General features: G+C 42.5%; 1 protein-coding gene across 1 annotated transcript in view; it reads left to right on the top strand.

Annotated features, from left to right (window-relative positions):
• The window catches only part of LOC114029537 (PR domain zinc finger protein 16-like), a 113,591-nt gene that overhangs the window by 39,233 nt on the left and 55,046 nt on the right, over window positions 1-19,312 (top strand). The window contains exons 3-4 of the mRNA XM_027844025.1: window positions 4,315-4,417; window positions 16,636-16,834. Of these exons, the coding sequence (XP_027699826.1) occupies window positions 4,315-4,417; window positions 16,636-16,834 (302 nt within the window). The remainder of the gene's footprint in view (window positions 1-4,314; window positions 4,418-16,635; window positions 16,835-19,312) is intronic.

Genomic DNA, 19,312 nt, shown 5'->3' with positions numbered 1-19,312 from the left:
ATAGACATAGACATAGACATAGACATAGACATAGACATAGACATAGAGGCATAGACATAGACATAGACACATAGACATTGACATGATGGTGAAAGGTTAAGTGGCTTGTCAAGACCCCAATACAGATGAGCACTTGCTTGATAGCCAGTCTTAAAGAGTTGCCTGGGGACACTGAAAGGTTTATTATCAGTTATTAAGGCTTACAAAAATACTCTAGATACATTACTTCATTTGATCCTCACAACAACCCATTTTAAATATGAAGAAATTTCAGCTGAAAAACAAATCCACTTGCTTAGGTTCACATAGCCAACTGGCTAATCTAATGCCTTCAGAGGCAGGGCTTGAACCCACATCTCTCTGGCTCATTGGGCTAATCTCTATCTGCTATGGCACACTGCTTCTGGACAGAAGATATGAGGCACCCATTTACCTTGACCAACTTCTTTTATGACCCAGGTAAAGCCTAAATTCTAGCTGCTTATTAAAATCTCTTTGTTAAGGAATTATTAATATTTACTTAATATCTCCTGTTCTAAACACTGTCAGTCCTGCCCTAGGTACTAGCTTATGCCTACTTACAGCCCAAATAACAAAATATGCATGGTTATCACCCTGGCTTGTTATTGATAATTTCCATTTTTAAAGTTGGCAACCCTGAGTGTATAACCTAAAAACCTAGACTGTTATGCTCATTACAGGTACAAAAAAAAAAATCTTAGGCAATTTCATTTGCTGAGGAGTTTAATTAATCTAATGCACCATGGCTAGTCCACACAGTCAATCTCTTCATATTTGTGACTGGCTTAGTGGAGATTTTACTTTAAATCAGTCAATGGCTATTGCCCAGGTTTCTGATGCTATATTCTTGTGTATAGTAATGAGTTTCTTCTTTTTTTTTTTTTAACATCTCTTTGATTACGTTTTATGTGGGTCATGAAAACATGGGTTTCCCATTATGCTACGGTGTTGTGTGAGTGGTCATTTAAAAATTCTCTGACTTTGTTCTGTGTGTCAGAGAAGCTACCCCACCATAGCAAACTGGGAAAGGAGAGCTGAGGGAGCGTGACCTGGGGGAAAAGTAGTCACACTTGGAAAAGGGATCATCCCAAGGTGGGATTTCTCAGGAACACATGGCCACACGGAAGGGGCCCCTCTTCCTTCCTTTCAGAAATGGCCTTACCCAGTGTTACATAATCATCATCATCATTATAGGCAGCTCAGCAGTGACGTGGTTAGAAGCTGGACTTAGAGTCAGGAAGACCTGAATTCAATCAGTTTCTTCATCTATAAAATGGGGACAATAATACCACCTACTTCCCTGGTAGTTGGGAAGATCAAATTAAATTGCAAACCTTAGGGCATTATATAAATGCTAGATTTATTATTAACAATAATAATATTCTTATTATTTTTTAGAGTTTAGGTTTAGGGAGCCTCCATCATGGAAAACTTTCTTCACTAATACCAATCCAGCAATATGTTTGTAATTTAGAGCTATTATTAAGTCACTTGGGGGCATGGTGAGGTTGAGTGATTTGCTGTGGGTCCCACACTAGTACATGTCAGAAGCAGGGCCTGCACCCACATCTTCCTGACTCCAAGTCAGGTCCTCAAAATTCACGGAAAGGGCCAACAGAGAAACAAACGCTCAAGAGAGGGGTACGGTAGACTCCCCTTTTCTACAGATGCCCAAAGAGAATCACCAAAGGCCCTCATGAGCTTCCCACCACATTCTCATTTCCTTATAGAGTTCAAGTTCTTGAGTAAAGAGTTTTGCTTTGTTTTGTTTTGTTTTTCAGTCCTGGGAATCATACACAGGCCATGACAGGGAATTCTAATCTCTCTCCCACCCCTTGAACGTACTCTCTTCGCATAGCTGTGGGTTTAGCCTACTGCTCTGGACTGTATTCCCTGCCCCTTCATCTCCCTCAAGGACAATTCAAATTCATTGTCTTGGCTTTGATCACATGTCTTCTGGCAGGTGCTGAGGCCCAAGTGGCATTTAGACTAGGGGATTTCCAGTCATGAGGTTTGGTCGAGTGGGATATTGATCAACAGGTCTTTCCACAGCCTCCGAACTAGTAAATACTTAATGACCTGGGCTTCTTGTGTATGGGACCCCCAAAAATACGTGATTATTTTTTTTTAAAAAAGTGATACAAAGGGCCAGAAATTGGAAACACAGTTAGGAGAAAATTTGTATTCACTACATCTCGTGTTCTAAAATTAGAGGATCAAGATCACCTGGTATTGGTCTAACGCCCCCATCCCCAGGGGACAAATTACTTTATATGACATCTAGCACACGCACGTACACACACACACACACACACACACACACACACTGTTGGCCTTGAGGATGATTGAACTTGGGATGGAAGCAATTGGACCTGAAGTGTCAGACTTTTAAGCTGTATGCTTACAGAGCAAGTCCAGGATTTCAGGGTACCATTCTGGGTTCACAGAAGTCCCCCTCTACTGGAATCCCTCCTCTCTGTGTTACTCAGCCTGGATGGTAGGAAAGAAAATAACATTTCTTGGTCCTTGGGATCTTGGGAACTTGGGCCAGGGCAAGGCAACTGTAAGGAATCATTTCATGGGTTTATCATATTTTGAAATGGAAAAGAGGTCTAGAAATCATCAAGTTTAGCCCCCTCATTTTATAGATGAGGAAACTGAGGTTCAGAGACTAATCAACTTGCCCAAGGCCACACAAAGAAGAAGTGGCACAGGTGGGGATTTGAATGGCCATCTTCAAAATCCAATTTCTTCCTCTGATCAAGTCACCCAAGAAACTTTTAATAACTTCTCTAGTCCTGCTTTATTTCCAAGCTCTTGTAAGTCTAGCCATTTACAAAATAAAACTATTTTCTCAGTATTTCCTCTAACCATCCTCCCACAATCTCATTTGCTTTCAAAGGGGTTAACTTTTTCCCTTGTAAGGACTTTGCATCAAAGACATTGGTTTTTGTTGGTGTTGTTCAGTCACTTCAATCATGTCTGACTATCCGCAACCCCGTTTTGGGGTTTTCTTGGCAAAGATACTAGAGTGGTTTGCCATTTCCTTCTCCAGCTTATTTTACAGATGAGGAAACTGAGGCAAAAAGGGTTAAGTGACTGGCCCAGGATCATACAGTCTAAGGCTGGATTTGAACTCAGAAAGATGAGTCTTCCTGATTCCAAGCCCAGTGCTCTATGCACTATGGCACCACCTGGCTGCCCCTAAAGACATTAGTAATGCGACCCATATTTTTCAAAATTTCATCATGGTGGCAGTACTAAGCTAACTTTCACAATGAGGGATTCAGAAACCACCAGGTGCCTGTGGATGTGATTTTTGGGGTAGTCTAAATGGTTTCTAGACTTCTTTGAGAATGTGGACCATCCTGGATCCTTCTTCTTCCCTGAACCTCACTAGGTACTAAGGATTCCAGCATTCACCTGGGGAAGATGCATTCAGAGTCATGGAACATTGAATGTCAGAGTCTGGAAGCATCTTAGAATATGGAAATGTCAGAGCTGGGAGAGACTCTAGAACTGAGAATGTCAGAGCTAGGAGGGAGCCTAATGCTTAGTATTGCCCTTTGATTTTTAAGGGCAGGAACCTGAAACCCTGCAGAAGCCCAAATGAAAACCAAAGGGGAAAGAAAGAGTGGAAAGTTGAGGGGATTTGGTTTCTCCATAGGCCCATGGCCTGATTTCTTTGAAGCTTTGGACATGTTAAGTTGGTGATTATTTTCACAATCACGTTAGGTTTTGTTTATAAACAGCCAGGTTCACCTCCAAGCCCTAGGGACCCAGCCAAAGCAATACCAAGTCACAATGACGTCAAACAAGTTAACAAAAGGGAGACCAACAGCTCATGGCCATTGTCTTAATCAAAGCCTAGAAGAGCCTCCATAATCCACTCCTGCCCCACACAAACACACCCAGAATGGAAACTTGGTGTTTTCTCTTGCATCTGTTTCGTTTTTAATTCCCTTTAAAAAAATATCTGGAAATGGAGAAAATTAAAATAACTAGTGTGTATACATACACATATGAGTTCCTTATTTGTTCTAAGGTCCAAGTCATAATGTGATTTTTGAGTTCCTCGAAATCTAACATATTCTACAACAAGTCCCAGACTAAGACCTCTCAACAGCAATTAGAAATCCAATCAAGTGGCCAACAAACCAACCTCCTCGATTAACTTGAGGGGGGTTGGAGGGGTGAGGGGCAGCAGGAAATGGCATAGGAGCTTATATATGTAATAAGTGGTTTTCACAAAGAAAAGATACTTTATATGTGTCTCTGTTTTCTCCATTCTAGATTTATTATAAAGTCATTAAGAACATCGAACCTGGAGAAGAGCTGCTGTTGTATATGAAGGAAGGGGCTTATTCACTTGGGACTATGCCACCCAATCTTGAAGGTAAGTCCTCACCCACCCTGAATCTGTTCTCCTGTGCCCCCTTTGAACTCATTGGGGAGCATCCGGACAACATCCTGTATCCTAGGTACCATGGACTATTCACGGCTGCGAGTTAACCAAAGAAACTGCATTCTGGATGTATCCATCCTGGATTCTTTGGTTTTCCCATGGTTCGTACTTGCTGGCAAGATTAACCATTCTTTCATTGGAATTTAGAAAGAAGCAATTCAAGGTCTTCTTCCTTGTGGATGCATTTAAAGACAAACTTAAAAATGAGAGAGGGGGGATATGGTTGTGTTGAATAAGATATTATTCTATGCCTGGAGCCCCATTTCTTCTTCTTTTTTTCCTCACTATTTTTAAGAAATCATCCAGTGAAGTTTCTTGACTTTCAAGTGTTTCCTCTTAGTGGGCTTTGAGTCACATAGTCAACTTTCACCATCCTAAAGGGGAAAAGATTGTACTATTATAGCAAGTATAGACTTCTGTCAAATCATCCCATCCTAAGCAAAATAGTGGCAGGGGGAATCCAAAAAGGAAAGAATACTCTTAAGCTAAGAGCATTGGATGGGAAAAAATCCTAAAATTTGAGAGCAAGGACAGTGACTATAGATACTGTGATATTGATGATAATAATAAAAATCATCTGATAGGAATGTCCTACGGTTTTCTAGTCTTTCCTCTTGGTTCTCTTAATACTGTGTTTTTCAGCCTCACCACTTTCAGAATTTGTTTCCCTTTGCTTCTGAAATGGGAATTTTCCTTTCTGGTTCACCTGTCATCTGACCAAGACTATATCAGGTTTCCGAATACCACAAAGAAAAGTCAAATGTTTAAACCATCTTTTGACAGAATATCTTTTTTTTTCTCTTCACATTAAACAAAGTCAATTAGCCTTTGGGTATTTTAAACCAATACACCAATACTCCCATTTTTAACTAACAATAGAAAAGTGGACTGGATAATTCTGAGTCTAGAGGATCAATGAATTTATTGGGAACGTTTTAGAAGGGATTTCTGGCCATTGGACCATACGGCCACTGAGGTCCTTGTAGATTCTGTGATTTCAGTGATTAAATCTTACAGTGCAAACTGGACAAGCCCCTGTCTCCGGGGTTAATAACCCAGCTGACTTTTTCCTACTGAGCAAGACTTCAAAAGCAAGCTGGAATATAGCATCTCCATGATGAAATCTTAGGCTTCATCCCCTCTGCCCCCCACCCTCCCACCATCCAACTTAGACTAGAGAAGGAAGGAAGGAGGTTTTATTTATCCTTTTTCCCCCAAAACCCACCAAATTTATAATTTGTTAATAAATAATATAGTGAACTTTATAATCCTCTAAGGAACATTACAGTTCCATGTTCAAGAGCATTGGGATCCTGACAGACAGGAAGCCCATTGTCAGAATCTCAAGGAGGCCATGGGGACCAGGCTGGGGAACCTCACTTTCTCTCTTTGCCCAAGCTCCCCCCTCCTGAATGCCAGCAGGATTATGGGGCAGCCACCCACAGCTTTCAGGAAATTTCCTTCATTCCCCATTGCTAAGTGCCCTATGCCCTTGTCAAACAAAAAAAAAAATACAGCAGAGGGGCAGTGTTTCGATTCTGATCCTATCTGTGCTCTTTGCTGGGGTTTGGTATTAATTAGGCAGTGGGGGAGAGAAAAAATAAATTTCTAGGACCTTGTGCAGCATGGGGAAGCTCTCATTTTCCTTAAAATAAGTGTTAAAAACTGAATAGGTCTTTGATAGCACGGGGGGAGGGAAAGGCAGACTGGAAAAGATAAATCTACTTAACTTTCGGGGCAGCAGGGTCTGACAATGGAGTTTCATTTGTGTATTGAATGTTCACTCTTGCAAAAGGTGCCAGGGGGAAAAAAGCCCACCCCAGCCCCTGGTCCCCTCCATGTTCAGCATTAAATAACCTGTAGCTACATTCTCCTAATAAATTTTCCAACATTTGTGGGCTAATTGCTTTTGAAATATAATAGCCCAACATCAAATATTTGACTTTTTAATACTCTTTCTCCCCCCACTTTGCCTAATGTTCCTCTGCCCTCCCCAGCCTTGCCCCCCCCAGTTAAACTCTGAATTGCACAAGAAAGAAAATGCAAAAATGTTCCATACAAAGATAATTATCATAAAAATCTTTTTCTCCAAACCCCAGTTACACACATACAGCCGCCCCTTATCACTGCAGGAATTTGGAGTAGGGCTCTTGAGAGCCTTTGAGACTCAAGTCTGCCAGATTAGCATGTAGATGCCACATAATTGAGTTCCCCTTGGCTTCTCTGAAAGCCATTAGGCCCTGATTTATTTTTCTGTTACATTCCTGCTTTGTCATGAGAGTTGCTGATGGAACTTTAGATAGAGGAGTGTAAGCCCCGCAGATCTGACAAACAAGACAAGGCGTGCTGACTGCAATCAGCCGAGCTGGTGTAGTGTGGTGTGGTGTGGTGTGGTGTGGTGTGGGGTATATGTGTATGTGTGTATGTGTGTGGTGAGTGTGTGTGTGTGTGTGTGTGTGTTTCCCTATAGCTCTACACAAACTCCCTCTCCCCAAGCCATAGCCTAGCTGCAACAGGGAATTTGGGGACCTTGTTGAAAGAAAATTGTGGGCCACGGACTTCCTTGACATATACTTGGAAGGGAGGAAGAGTATCTGCCCTTGGGCTTGGGGCATCTTGGGTCAAGTTCCTGACAAACAAGGTTTCTCCTTTCTTCTCTCTCTCTCTCTCTCTCTCTCTCTCTCTCTCTCTCTCTCTCCATCTCTCCCCTCCTTCCCCTTTCTCCCTTTTCTTTCTCTCTTCCTTCTCTCTCCCCTCTCCTCTCTCCCCTCTCTTCTCTCTTCTCTCTTCTCTCTCTCTCTCACTTTCTCTCTCTCTCTCTTTCTCTCTCTCATCTTAGAGGGATACCTGTTGCTCAGGCTCACAAAACAGGCATGTCTTTCTGACCGTAAAGTCAGCTCTCTATCCATGTTGCCTCTCATTGGCTTTTATGCTCCTACAAACAGTAGGAAGGGGTAAACAAATGCAGGGAAGGACTGAATCATAGACTTAAGTGCTGAAAGGAACCTTAGAATCTACCTCCCTCATTTGTGAGTGGAGAAGAAACTGATGCCAAGAGAAGTCAGGAACAGAGCCAAGAGAAGAACACACGTTTTCTGACTTTAAAACTAATAAATCGATCAACAAGCATTTATTAAGCATATGTTACGTGCCAGCACAGTGTTGGGTGCTTGGAATACAAAAACAAAGATGAAACAGTCCCTGCCTTCATAGAGCTTACATTCTATCAGGAAAATCAACAGATAGAAATCTAGCCCTCTCTCATCTTCAGCCTGCAATTCCTAAATGATGTAAAAATTTAAAGAAAAAAATCAATGGGAAAATATATTTATTACATAAAATAAATGGTCATTCTTTTTCCTTCCCAAATATGAATTAAAGGTTTCATTCAGAAGAGTGTTAATTCTTTATAGTAAATACTAACCCAGGATTGTGAGAATCCCGTGCCATCTAGATTTTTTTTCACGTTCACATCTTCTTGTCCCCTCTCTCCTCTGTATTTGTATATTGTTCAGATTAACTCAAGGAGGGAATAGCAAAGGAAAAGGCCAGAGAAGGAAAACCCCAGTGTACTTTCCAAATAGAGTCTTCTTACACTTCGAGTTTGGATGAGATGGCCAATAGCATCCCTTGGAGCTCTGCATAGAGCAGCCCGGTTCTGGGGTGAGAACACCCAATGGACTTGGGGGTGGGGGTGAGGCAGGGAATGTTCATCAAGTGCATCCGTGTTGCCAATTTCATTTTACACCAGATGCTATCAAACAGAGTCAGGCAGAACCAGAAGCAAACTGAGTCCTCCGACTTGGGTGGGTGCAGCCCACGAGGACCTCTGGTTGGTTACCTTGTTGTCCTTGTTCTTCTGTTCTGTCTTGTTTGTCCACAGCTGTCATATTTTATTTTTTACAGAAATTGTGGAGTAAAAATGATGGTAAATGGCTGGAATTTATAACCTACACTAGACCCTGGGGTGGGGGAGGTGGAGAGAGAGGGAAAGAGGAAGGGAGGGAGGAAGGAGAAAAAGAGGGAGAGGGAGGGGTGGGGGAGAGAGAGAGACAGAGACAGAGAGAGGCAGAGAGGAAGAATAAATATGAATGTCTCATCTCAGAAAGATTCCAGTCCAGGATGTTGGAATAAACTCGTGAGATGATCTCAAAAGCTAAGCATCTTCACATAGCCCACAGGGACGATAGCCTCTGACCAAGCTGCCCAGGACGCAGTCAGTGAGATAGTTAGGGAGCCCAAGGAGGTGGGATGATGACAGTGAGCTGGTCAAAAACTCTCTCCTGCCTGCTTGATTACATTTCTCTTTCTCCCCTAAAAGCCCCAAAGGAGTAACTGGGCTGTGCAAAAATGAACTTCCTAAAATGTGGATATGAAGGAATCATATTCATCATAGACAGGCAGCCTGGTACAATGAAGGGAAATATACTAAACTTATAATCTGGGGACCTGGATTAAAATCTCACCTCTGCTACCGAGTGACTTGGAGCAAATCTGTTTCCTTCTCTTTAAAAGAAGGAAATTGGACTAGATGACCTCTAAGGTCCAAAGTACTCAATCAATGATCCTAAGACCCACACTGTAATTTATTTTTTTTTTAAAAATTTAAATCTAAAGTTGGAATGGGGGAGGTCTGTATTAAAGTCTTTCCCGTGCTAGTTACTAACATACGACTTTTGGGAAGTTGCTTTTCTTCTCTGGGCCTCAGTTTCCCTTTCTGTAAAATGAGGGAGTTGGATTAAATGACCCGTAAGGTCCTATCCAACTCTAAATCCAGCCCTGAATCAGTCATGCTATAATCTATAAGCCACAATTCTATTATTTTATTTTATTTATTTTATTTTTAATTTATGAAAACCTCACTTTACAAAAAAAGTTCCCCCTAAAAGCATGTAAATTGAATTTTAATCATATTTTAAATGACATGAAGAGAGTTTGATGTCTTCAGAAATCTCAGGGTGAAATTTGTCGCACAAACAAACACAATCCATCGCATTTTTTCCGAAAACGAAACATATCTGTATGGCAGACATTATTACTGAGTAAAAGAAAACTTTCTTTAACTTGCTTTATGAGAAAAAGCCCAAACTCCCTACCTGCTCCATGGTTTTTGGTAATTCCTGGAGACCCTTGCTACATTTTTTCATAGGTCATAACTATAGGACTAGAAGGAGCAGTAGAGGTAACCTAACTCAAACTCTTCATTACACATACGTAGAAACTAAGGTACTTAGAGAAACTAAGGTACTTAAGAAAGAAAAATGAAATGCCCAAGGTCACCCGAAAAGGTAGGCGTAGAGCCCATACCTGTGTACTCTCCATTGTACCACACTGCTTCTCCATCAATTTTGTATTTCAACAAAATTGCTGCTACTTCCTAGTTCATTGTAGCTTATGAAATGACTATTGTTCAGGAGTGTCAAATCACGGAGAGACAGATGGGAGAGACTTTAGAGAGTATTTGGTCCAACACTGCACCTTTCATTTTACAGAGGGGGAAAGCATCCACAGGTAGTAGGTATTGGGGCTAGAACACGGACCTAGATTTTTCAAAGTCCAAATCCAAGCTCTTTTTCCAACATCATGTTGCCTCCCCAAGTACTTATCCCTGCATTCTAGAGAGATGGAGGTGGGGCGCACAAATCAGAACTGGATGAAGAATCTCGAAGGTGCCTTCCAGTTCTGCATAAGAGGAATCCAAATGTAGAGTTTCTATAAAGCAGAATACCCTCTTTGTTGCCCGACTTTCTTGGTTCTGTCTCCCCAGACCAGAGTTGTATTTGGCTAACCTCACTGGACAAATTAAAATGGAGGATGGAGAAGGAGAGACTTTGGTCCTCAAGATGCAAAGCTGAAGAGTGAAGGAAAACCTTGGCTACTGCCTCATGGGAGTGGGAGGGGGATACAGACCCCAAGACGCTGTGAGGCAGCTGCTGGGAGCCGAACCAAGCCATCTGGTCCCTTTGTGCCTTACTGAATTTCGTGACCACTAAGTGCTAAGTTCAATTGTTTCCACTTACATAGGTGGAAGAGACCTTAAAGGCACCCTCTTTTTATAGATGAAGAAATTGAGGCACAGAAAAAGTAATTCGCCCAGGGTCATTAACTATTAAGTGTCTGAGTCAGAATTTGAACTCAGGTCTTCCTGACTCCAAGGACAAGTCAAATCAAGTCAAGTTAAGGCATCCTCAACTCTTCATTCTCACTCACCCTACACATCCAGTTCATCACCATACATCTTGTATCCATCCCCTTCTCTCCATTCACATAGCCATAACCCTAGTCTGGGTCCTCATCATTCTTACCTGAATTATTGCAATAGCCTCCTAACTGACTACCCAGATTCAGGTTTCTTCTCATTTCAATCCATCCTCCACTCAGCTTCCAGTGTTTTTTTAATAACGATAATAATAGCTAACATGTACATAGCACCCACTATGTGCTAAGTGCTTTACAATTATCATCTCATCTGATCCTCACAATAACCCTAGGAGGCAGGTGTTATTAAAATCCCCTTGCCTAAAGTGAAGGATGGTCTAACCATGCCATCTCAGTGAGCTCAGGCCCTCCAGATTAAATATAAGCCCCTTAGTTTGACATATAAAGTCCTTCGCAACATAGCCCTTTCCTTCCTTCCCACTCTCCCTTCCCCCAAACACACCCACATTCTAGAATCCAGCCTCACTGGTCTTCTTGCAGTCCCTCACATCCATCTCCCGATCTTTGCATTGGCCATCCCCATGCCTGGAAAGCTCTTCCTCCTCACCTCTGCCTTTTAATTTCCCCGGCTTCCTTCGAGAATCAGCTGAAAGCCTACTTTCTACAGCAGGTAGATTCCCTGGATGCCCATGTGCAAGTCCCTTCCTTCTGAGATCATCTTCCATCCATTCTATGTATCTTGGTGCTACCTATTTATTTACTTTTATCTCCCCTTTCCAATTAGAATGTACACTCCTTGAAGTCAGGGACTAAATTTTTGCCTTTCTTTGTAACTCCAAATTAGAAGCTCTTAATATATACTGTCCACTACAGGACAGAGCTGTCCATAATCTCCCGATTTTAGTATCTTGGAATAGAGCCTAAATCACTTTGTTGCAGCTATGTCTCTGCTCCCTAACAAACACAAAACAGAAAGCTAAACCCACATGTTGTGGATAAGGGCACAGAGTCCCATGGGAATGTTTGCCGTTTTAGTAGACTTTGATTAGAGAGTCACTCCTTCGATGGTTCAGTCTTCATTGGGTGGACATTTCAGTCCTAGACATTGAGGCATAGAATCTTGCTGAAAGGGGGCATTAGAAGTCATTTAGTCTAAAGCACAAAAGCCAATGTTATGCGTCCCCCCCCCCAAAATAAAGGTTATTTAACCTCAAAAGTCAGGAGGATGAAAGGTAAAGGGGACAAAGAAGATCCCCTCACCCACAACTTTGAATCAAGGTGGACCAGAGGTTGCTTCCCAACTCTGCCAGTCATTCTAGATGAGTCCTTCCCTTTTCTGAGCCTGAGTTCCCCCTCAGTAAAATGGGAGTGCTTAGACTTGTAGCAAAGGTAGCTACCATTTGAAGGTTTGGAAAACACTTTGCATACAATGGGGTACAGTGGCCAGAGAGCAGGATTTGGAGCCAGAGGGCCTGGGTCCCAACCCTGCCTCTGCTTGGACTTTCTATGTGCCCCTGGCAGATCACTTAAGCACAGCTCTGACTGTGATCACACTCTTGCTCAGAAAACTCCTACGGTTCCTTACTATCTCCAGGATCAAATGCGAACTTCTCTGGCAGGAAAGCCCTTCACACACTGGCTCAGCTCTCTCATTTTTCCTCACTCATGACCCTCCCATCTCCTGCCTCTTCACATAGGCTGCTTCAGGGTCTGGAATCCTCCCCAGTTCACTTAATAGTTCAACTAAAGCACCAACTCTCTATTTGAAGCCTTTCCTGAAGTCTCCTAAAAGTTAATATTTTCCCTGCCTCCCCCCCAAAAGAAACAACAAAACCTATATCTCCTGTGTTGTGCATATTTACATAGGTATATATTCTCTTCCCCCAAAGAATTCTTATTATTTCTAATCTACCTTTGAATCTTCAGTGCTTAGCACAGTGCCAGGGGCACAGCAGGCAGCTTAGTAAATACTTGTTGATAAATGGATTCATTGAATTCAGCCTTCTGTGCCTCAGTTTCCTTATCTGTAAAATGTAGGGGTTGAACTAGATGACCACTAAGGTCCCTTCAAGCTCTAAATTTATGATTCTCTGATCATATGAGTCTTAAAACAGGACTGTGAGATAGGACCTCTCATTATCCCCAGCTACGAGGCATAGGGGTTACAGAAATGGACTTACAGTTAGGAAGACATAGATTCTAATACTGCCTAAGGCACTTGCTAGCTGTGTGACCCTGGGCAAGTCACTTAACCCTTTGAGCCTCGTTTTTTCCTCATCTGTAAAATAGGGATAATAATAGCACCTACCTCCCAAGGTTGTTGTGAGGATCAAATGAGATACTATATGCAAAGCACTTTGCAAACTTTAAAGTGTTATGAAAATACAAGTTATTATTATTATTTTTACTTTTAGAACCTTAAAGCAACCCTGTGACATTGGAGCAATTATTATCACTAGCAGGTTTCCATAGTGGACAAAATACTAGACTTCATATTAGTAACACCTACGAGTCAATGCTACCTCAGACATTTACTCTGGACAAGTCCATTATCCTCTTTGATCCTTCACTTCCCCATCTGCAAAGTGAGAATATTTGACAGGATTGTTATAAAGACCAAATGAGATACTCTATATAAAGAACTTTATGATCCCTGAAGTGCTACATTAATATTTTTGTTGTTGTTCAGTCATTTCAGTTGTGTCTGACTCTTCGTGACCCCATTTGGGGTTTTCTTGGCAAAGATACTGGAGTGGTTTGCCATTTCCTTCTCCTGCTCATTTGACAGATGAGGAAACTGAGGCACACAGGGTTTAGTGACTTGCCCGGAGTTATGAAGCTTGTTCGTATAAATGTGTAACATAAATGTTAGCTATCATTATTTGGTAGATGAGTAAACAGGCACAGATGAAGCTCATGGACTTGCCCATGGTCACATAGCTAATAAATACCTTTGGTGCCTACTTCAGAGGGTCGCTTCAGGCACCAAAGAGATAATATCTAGAAAGTACTTTGCAAACCTTCAGGTAACTATAAATATCCATTCTTTTTATTTTTCAGGATCCAGCCCTGCCTGGGTCCCTGTTCCCCACCCCATCCCCAAATGCTCATTGCCAGCCTCCAAGACAATGCCTAGGATGTATCAGCACAAACAAAAAACCTCAAAACAGAAATCTGTCCCCTCCCCCAGAGTGAATAACCCCAGGTTCCCAGCAGCTGGGACTATAAGAAAGTTGAATTGAAGAATGGATTTCCAGAGCAGGGGTGTGGGACAGGGGGGTCTCAGGCTGGGAGGGGGCCAGAACTCCAGTTCAATGGAAGGAAGGCCTCTCTTTCTAGAGAAGCCCGCCGGCCAGGCTGCCGGGCTGGAGGCGCTGTGGATGGGCCCAGGCCCCCTGGCAGAAGTCACTCTGCTGGAAAATTTACAGCTCTCTGTCGATTGTTTGGTTTGGCACTGGGCTCAGGATGCTGCCTTGTAAATGTAATAATAGCTGCCCCCTTTTTAATTTGTTTGACCTTGGTGACAATAATTTATTATATGCATTAGATCGCTGTTGGGTTTTTTCTTTTTTTTTTTTTTTAATTCCCAAACAAAGTGCTTGGCTTGGTTTTTCTCACCGTGTTCCCTGGCCATGGGTTTGCTGCTGATGGAGGCAGGAGGGAGGGAGAGCTGAAAAGCCCCAGACATCTTTCAGCCTGTGTTTGAAAAGCAATGAAGGAGACTTCCTTTCACACTTATCAGGCTTCCCTCTTAGGCTGCTGGCCTGCCTGCCTGCCGAAGGGGAGGCTGAGTTTGAAAGGATCTCATCTGGGGAGCAGCACAAACCACAGGCGTCCTCGGGGTGTGGAGAGGACCATGGGAGCAGAGATTTGGAGCTGAAAGGGCCCTCCGAGGTCACTGAGGCCAGCCCACTCACTTGACAGATGAGGTCACACACACACACACACACACACACACACACACATCTGACAGATGAGATGGTGAGAAGACAGAGCCAGCTCTGGAAACCAGGTGCTCTGGCTTCTGTGCCCTTTTCATGAGATGGCATTGCCCAGATCCTAGATTGTAATTATCTGTCCTTCACTCTCGAAGAGTACCAATGACATCAGAGGAATGATGTCTTGACTTGCCTATGAATTGGATTTGAAGGAGGCAGGGCTGCTCCAAGTGGTCAGCTTTGCTCTCTCCTCCAGAATCATTGGAGTCCAGTGGCAGGACAAAAGTCAAGACAACCGTCGATGGCCCCTCTAGATTAGACCAGCATAGAGTAGGGTAGGGTCACCGACAGACTACCTAAGGATGTATTGGGTTGCCTCCCCACTGGAAGGCTTATAGGATATAGTAAAGGGATTTATTGGTCAGGTATGGGTTGAATTCAATAGCCACTGAACTCCTTCAAGCCCTGAGATTTGGTATCTATAGTGCATTTATTACACACCTACTGTGTGCTAGGCAGAATGGTGTCGTGTATAGACAGTTGGCCTCAGATCCAGGAACACCTCAGCTCAGTTCCTGCCTTGGTCACCTGTTGGCTGGATGACACTGGGCAAGGTGATTAACTTCTCTGGGCACCGGCAATTCTCTAAGACTGTAAATTACAGAACGTGTAGCAGGTATCTGCCCTGGTAAACGAAGTTTCCTCACCGATCAAATTACAAAGCCAGCTACCTCCTTCCTCTCCCCACACACAAAAGTGCTAGTGTTGGGGCCCCAAAGACAAAGAAAGAAGCATTGCCTGACCTCGGAGGCTTCTGTTCTACTGTTCCAACCCCCTTCTTTTTAGAGAGGATGAAACTGAGATTTAGGGAGAGCACAGTCGAGTATCACACCAAGATGCTTGGAGTTGGGGCTTAATCCAATGATCCTGACTCCAGGGCTGGTCTTTTTCAATCACACTCAGCAGCCCAAGTCAATATACCAACAAGCATTTAGTAAACATCAGCAGGCACTGGGAAGAGAAAGAAAAACAGCACAGAGAGGCCCTGCCCTCAGGAGGCTTCTATTTTATCAGAACCCACTGAAAGAGTACATTCCCTCCTTGGAAAATGAGCTATAGGAGAGAGGCAAAGACAGAGAGAGGATGAGAGACAGAGAGAGAGAGAAAAGAAGAAGAAAGAGGAGGAGGAAGAAGAGGGAAGAAAGAGAGAGAGGAGGGAAGAGAGAAGAAAAGAGAAGATATAGATAAATATAGATACAGATTTAATAGCTAACATTTGGCAAACCACTCCAGTATCTTTGCCAAGAAAACCCCCATGGACAATTGGTCCACAGAGGTCATGATCGGTCAGACACAACTGAACAATTCAACAACAATATAGCACCTACTCTATACCAGGCACTATTATGCTAAGTACTTATTACAAATATTATCTCATTTGATCTTCCCAACAACACCGGGAGATAGGTGCTATCATTATCCTCATTTTACAGATGAGGAAACCGAGGCAGACAGGGGTTGAGTGACTTGCCTAGGGTCATAGAGCTAGTAAGTATCTGAGGCTAGATTTGATCTCAGGTCTTCTTGACTTCCTGACTTCAGGAGACATCTAGCTGCCCTATCTATATCTATATCTATGTATATGTCTATATCTATGTCTATATCCATATCTGTAACGGTATCTGTGTCATCTTTGGCATCTAATACATATATAAATATATATTTGTATAGCCACGCAATATACATGTATATGTGAACATATGGTATGTATATATACATGTATGCATGTTTATACATGTAGGTGTGTATATACACATATTTTTAATATCAGTTTCTTATTTATGTTGTATATATTTTTATACATATACGTAATAGGGAGTACTTGTCCAACCTATTAGAATGGAGGCTCTCTCCAAGTAGGGATTGTTTCATGCTTTGTATGGGTGTCCCCAGGCCTGGCACAGAATAGGCATTTATTACTTGTCGAATTGATGGATTAATTGATCGCCTGAACGAGTGAGTGTTCCCAGCATGTTGTGCTTTTTCTTGCAGAGGATCGCACATTCCGCTGCGAGGAATGTGATGAGCTTTTCCAGTCGAAGCTGGATCTCCGGCGGCATAAGAAATATACCTGCAACTCTGTCAACACCCTCTATGAGACCCTGAATGAGGAGATCAAACAGGAGGGGGTCAGCGATGGGCAGATTCACGAGTGCAAGGACTGCGAGAGGATGTTTCCCAATAAGTACAGGTACCATCTCTCTGTTGGCCCCAAAGAGAAGGAAGTATGGAAAGCCCTCCCTCAGGTTTTTCTATCCCCAACTGATGGGGCCTTCCCACTCTTGGCCAACTGTGCCATCTTCACGGTATCCTTTCCTAGGAGCTGGGCCCGGGGAATCATAGAGTGAGAGCTGGGGGAGCCCCGGGAGATCTTCAACTCCAATCTGCTCATTCTACAGAGGAGAAAACCAAAATCCAAGTGTCAAAGTTGAGTAATATTTATGAAGCACCTACTATATGCCAGGCACTGTGCTAGATCCTGAGGATGCAAAGAAAGGCCAACAAAAAGTCTTTCCTTTAAAGATCCTCACAATCTGACGAGGAGACAACATGTAGATAACTGTGGTCGATACAGAAATGAATTGACCAAGGTCTCCCAATTGCAGGAATCAGACTGAGACCTTCTGTCTCAAAATCTATCTCAAAAAGCAGCCTTTCATGCCACACACAAAAAAGAGAGGTTAATACAGGGCTCCTTCACCTTTTGGGGTATCATGGACCCCTTGGACAGAAAGGCTAATAAAGCCTTTGGAGCCCTTCTCATAATCATGTTTTTAAATGCATAAAATTAAACACAGGATTACAAAGAAAACTGATTATAGTGATAGTTATTGAAATATGTATATATATGAATATGTATATATGTATATATATGCATATATATGTATAAACCTGGGACAGCTAGGTGGTACAGTGGATAGAGCATCAGCCCTGGAGTCAAGAGGACCTGAGTTCAAATGCAGCCTTAGACACTTACTACCTGTGTGACCCTGGGCAAGTCACTTAACCCCAATTGCCTCCAAAAATAATAAATAAAAAATAAACCCAAGTTCATGGACCCCAAAGGAATTAGGAACTCCGTCTTTAATAGGACCTAACTAACAGGCTGATGGAGACATCTCTGGTCGGCTGTGATCCTCAAGAAGGCAGAGAAATAAAAAATTTTAGTAGTGTCCGTGGCAGAGTAATTGTGGTAGAAGAAACAGCAGCTCTCGTGTATTTATTGACCTTTGATATTTGCTAAACATTATTCTCATAACAACCCTGTGAAGTAGGTCAGGCAAGAATTATCCCCATTTTACAGATGGGGAAACTGAGGCAGAGTTTCGTACAATTAACATGTATCTGAGGCAGGATTTGAACTCAATCAAGTCTTCCTGACTCCAGATTAAGTGCTCTATCCATTGCATTACCCAGCTCCCTCGATATATCAGAGAAGTATCAGAATGTCTCTTTCCTGGGCCCTTCCTAGAGCTTCAAACTAGATAAATAATTCCTCAGAATTTTATGTAGGTCTCATCGAGGGTCTCACTTGGGAACACAAACCCTCCGCCCTTAACAGATGACTGAGAAAATAAATGTTTCACCAAATCTCCCAAGATGCTTTCCCAGTAAGCAGTATTCAAGAGTGTCTGTGTTTTCTTTAAATAAACACATAAATCACAATTACCAATGAGGGGAAAAGATACAATTTCCTGATGCTAAAAAGCCCAGAGTTTCCATATCAGAATGGATTATTAGTCTCTGTAATTAACGGGCCATGATGTATTACTGTGTTACTCATGAAGATTAACAGTCATAACGTATGAGCAAAGGAGGATGTCCCAGGAGACCAAGTGGATTAGAAACCACTCATTTATCCAAACAGGACTTGGCCATTCTGGGCAGCTGTGTTCTCTCCTCCTTATCAAGTCTCATTTCTAAGGCACTCATTTGCTACTAACTTTTATGAGCAGCTCTAACAGAAGGGAGCACTCAGATCTCTCTATGCCTTGATCTGTTCCTTAGAGCCTCGTGGTTAAGGAATATGGCATGAGACAGGAAACCTAAGTTCTGGTCCCAGCCTTGGCTTCTCTTGGTTCTCTCTGAATGACTTTAGGGGACCCTACCACCATCCAACACTTCCTGTTTCCAGGACCCTATATCTCTTCCTTGGGAGCAAATGAGATAGTAGGACATAATGGGTGGCTTTGGAGTCAGGAAGAGCTGAGTTCAAATCCTGCCTATGATACTTCTTGACTGTAGTACCTTGAGCAAGTCACTTAAACTCTTAAAGCCTTAGTCAATTCTCTAAAACTATAAATTGCAGAGAAGGTATAAAGCAGTATTGGTAAAGGGAGTTTCCTCACTTCGGAGTTCTCAACATCCCTGAAATCCCAAATCCTTGAGGAACAGCTTATCATAGGGGATAGATGAACTTGGCGTTAGGAAGACTTGGGTTCAAATCTTGCCTCAGACATTTATTGGCTATGTGACCTTGGGCAAGTCACTTGACCCCTGGATGCCTCTATTTCATCTTCTGTAAAATGAGGGAGTTGGACTTGATGGTTTCTGAGGTCCCTTCCAGTTCTTAGATCTATGATCCAATCTCCCACCCTCCAAGAAGGAAAGAAGGGAGGAAAGAAAGAAAGAAAGAAAGAAAGAAAGAAAGAAAGAAAGAAAGAAAGAA

The sequence above is a fragment of the Vombatus ursinus genome, unplaced genomic scaffold (genome assembly GCF_900497805.2).
Source record: "Vombatus ursinus unplaced genomic scaffold, bare-nosed wombat genome assembly UNPS02014932.1, whole genome shotgun sequence".
Taxonomy (NCBI): domain Eukaryota; kingdom Metazoa; phylum Chordata; class Mammalia; order Diprotodontia; family Vombatidae; genus Vombatus; species Vombatus ursinus.
The sequence above is the reverse complement of the archived record's forward strand: the minus strand, read 5'-3'. Positions and strand labels throughout refer to the sequence as shown.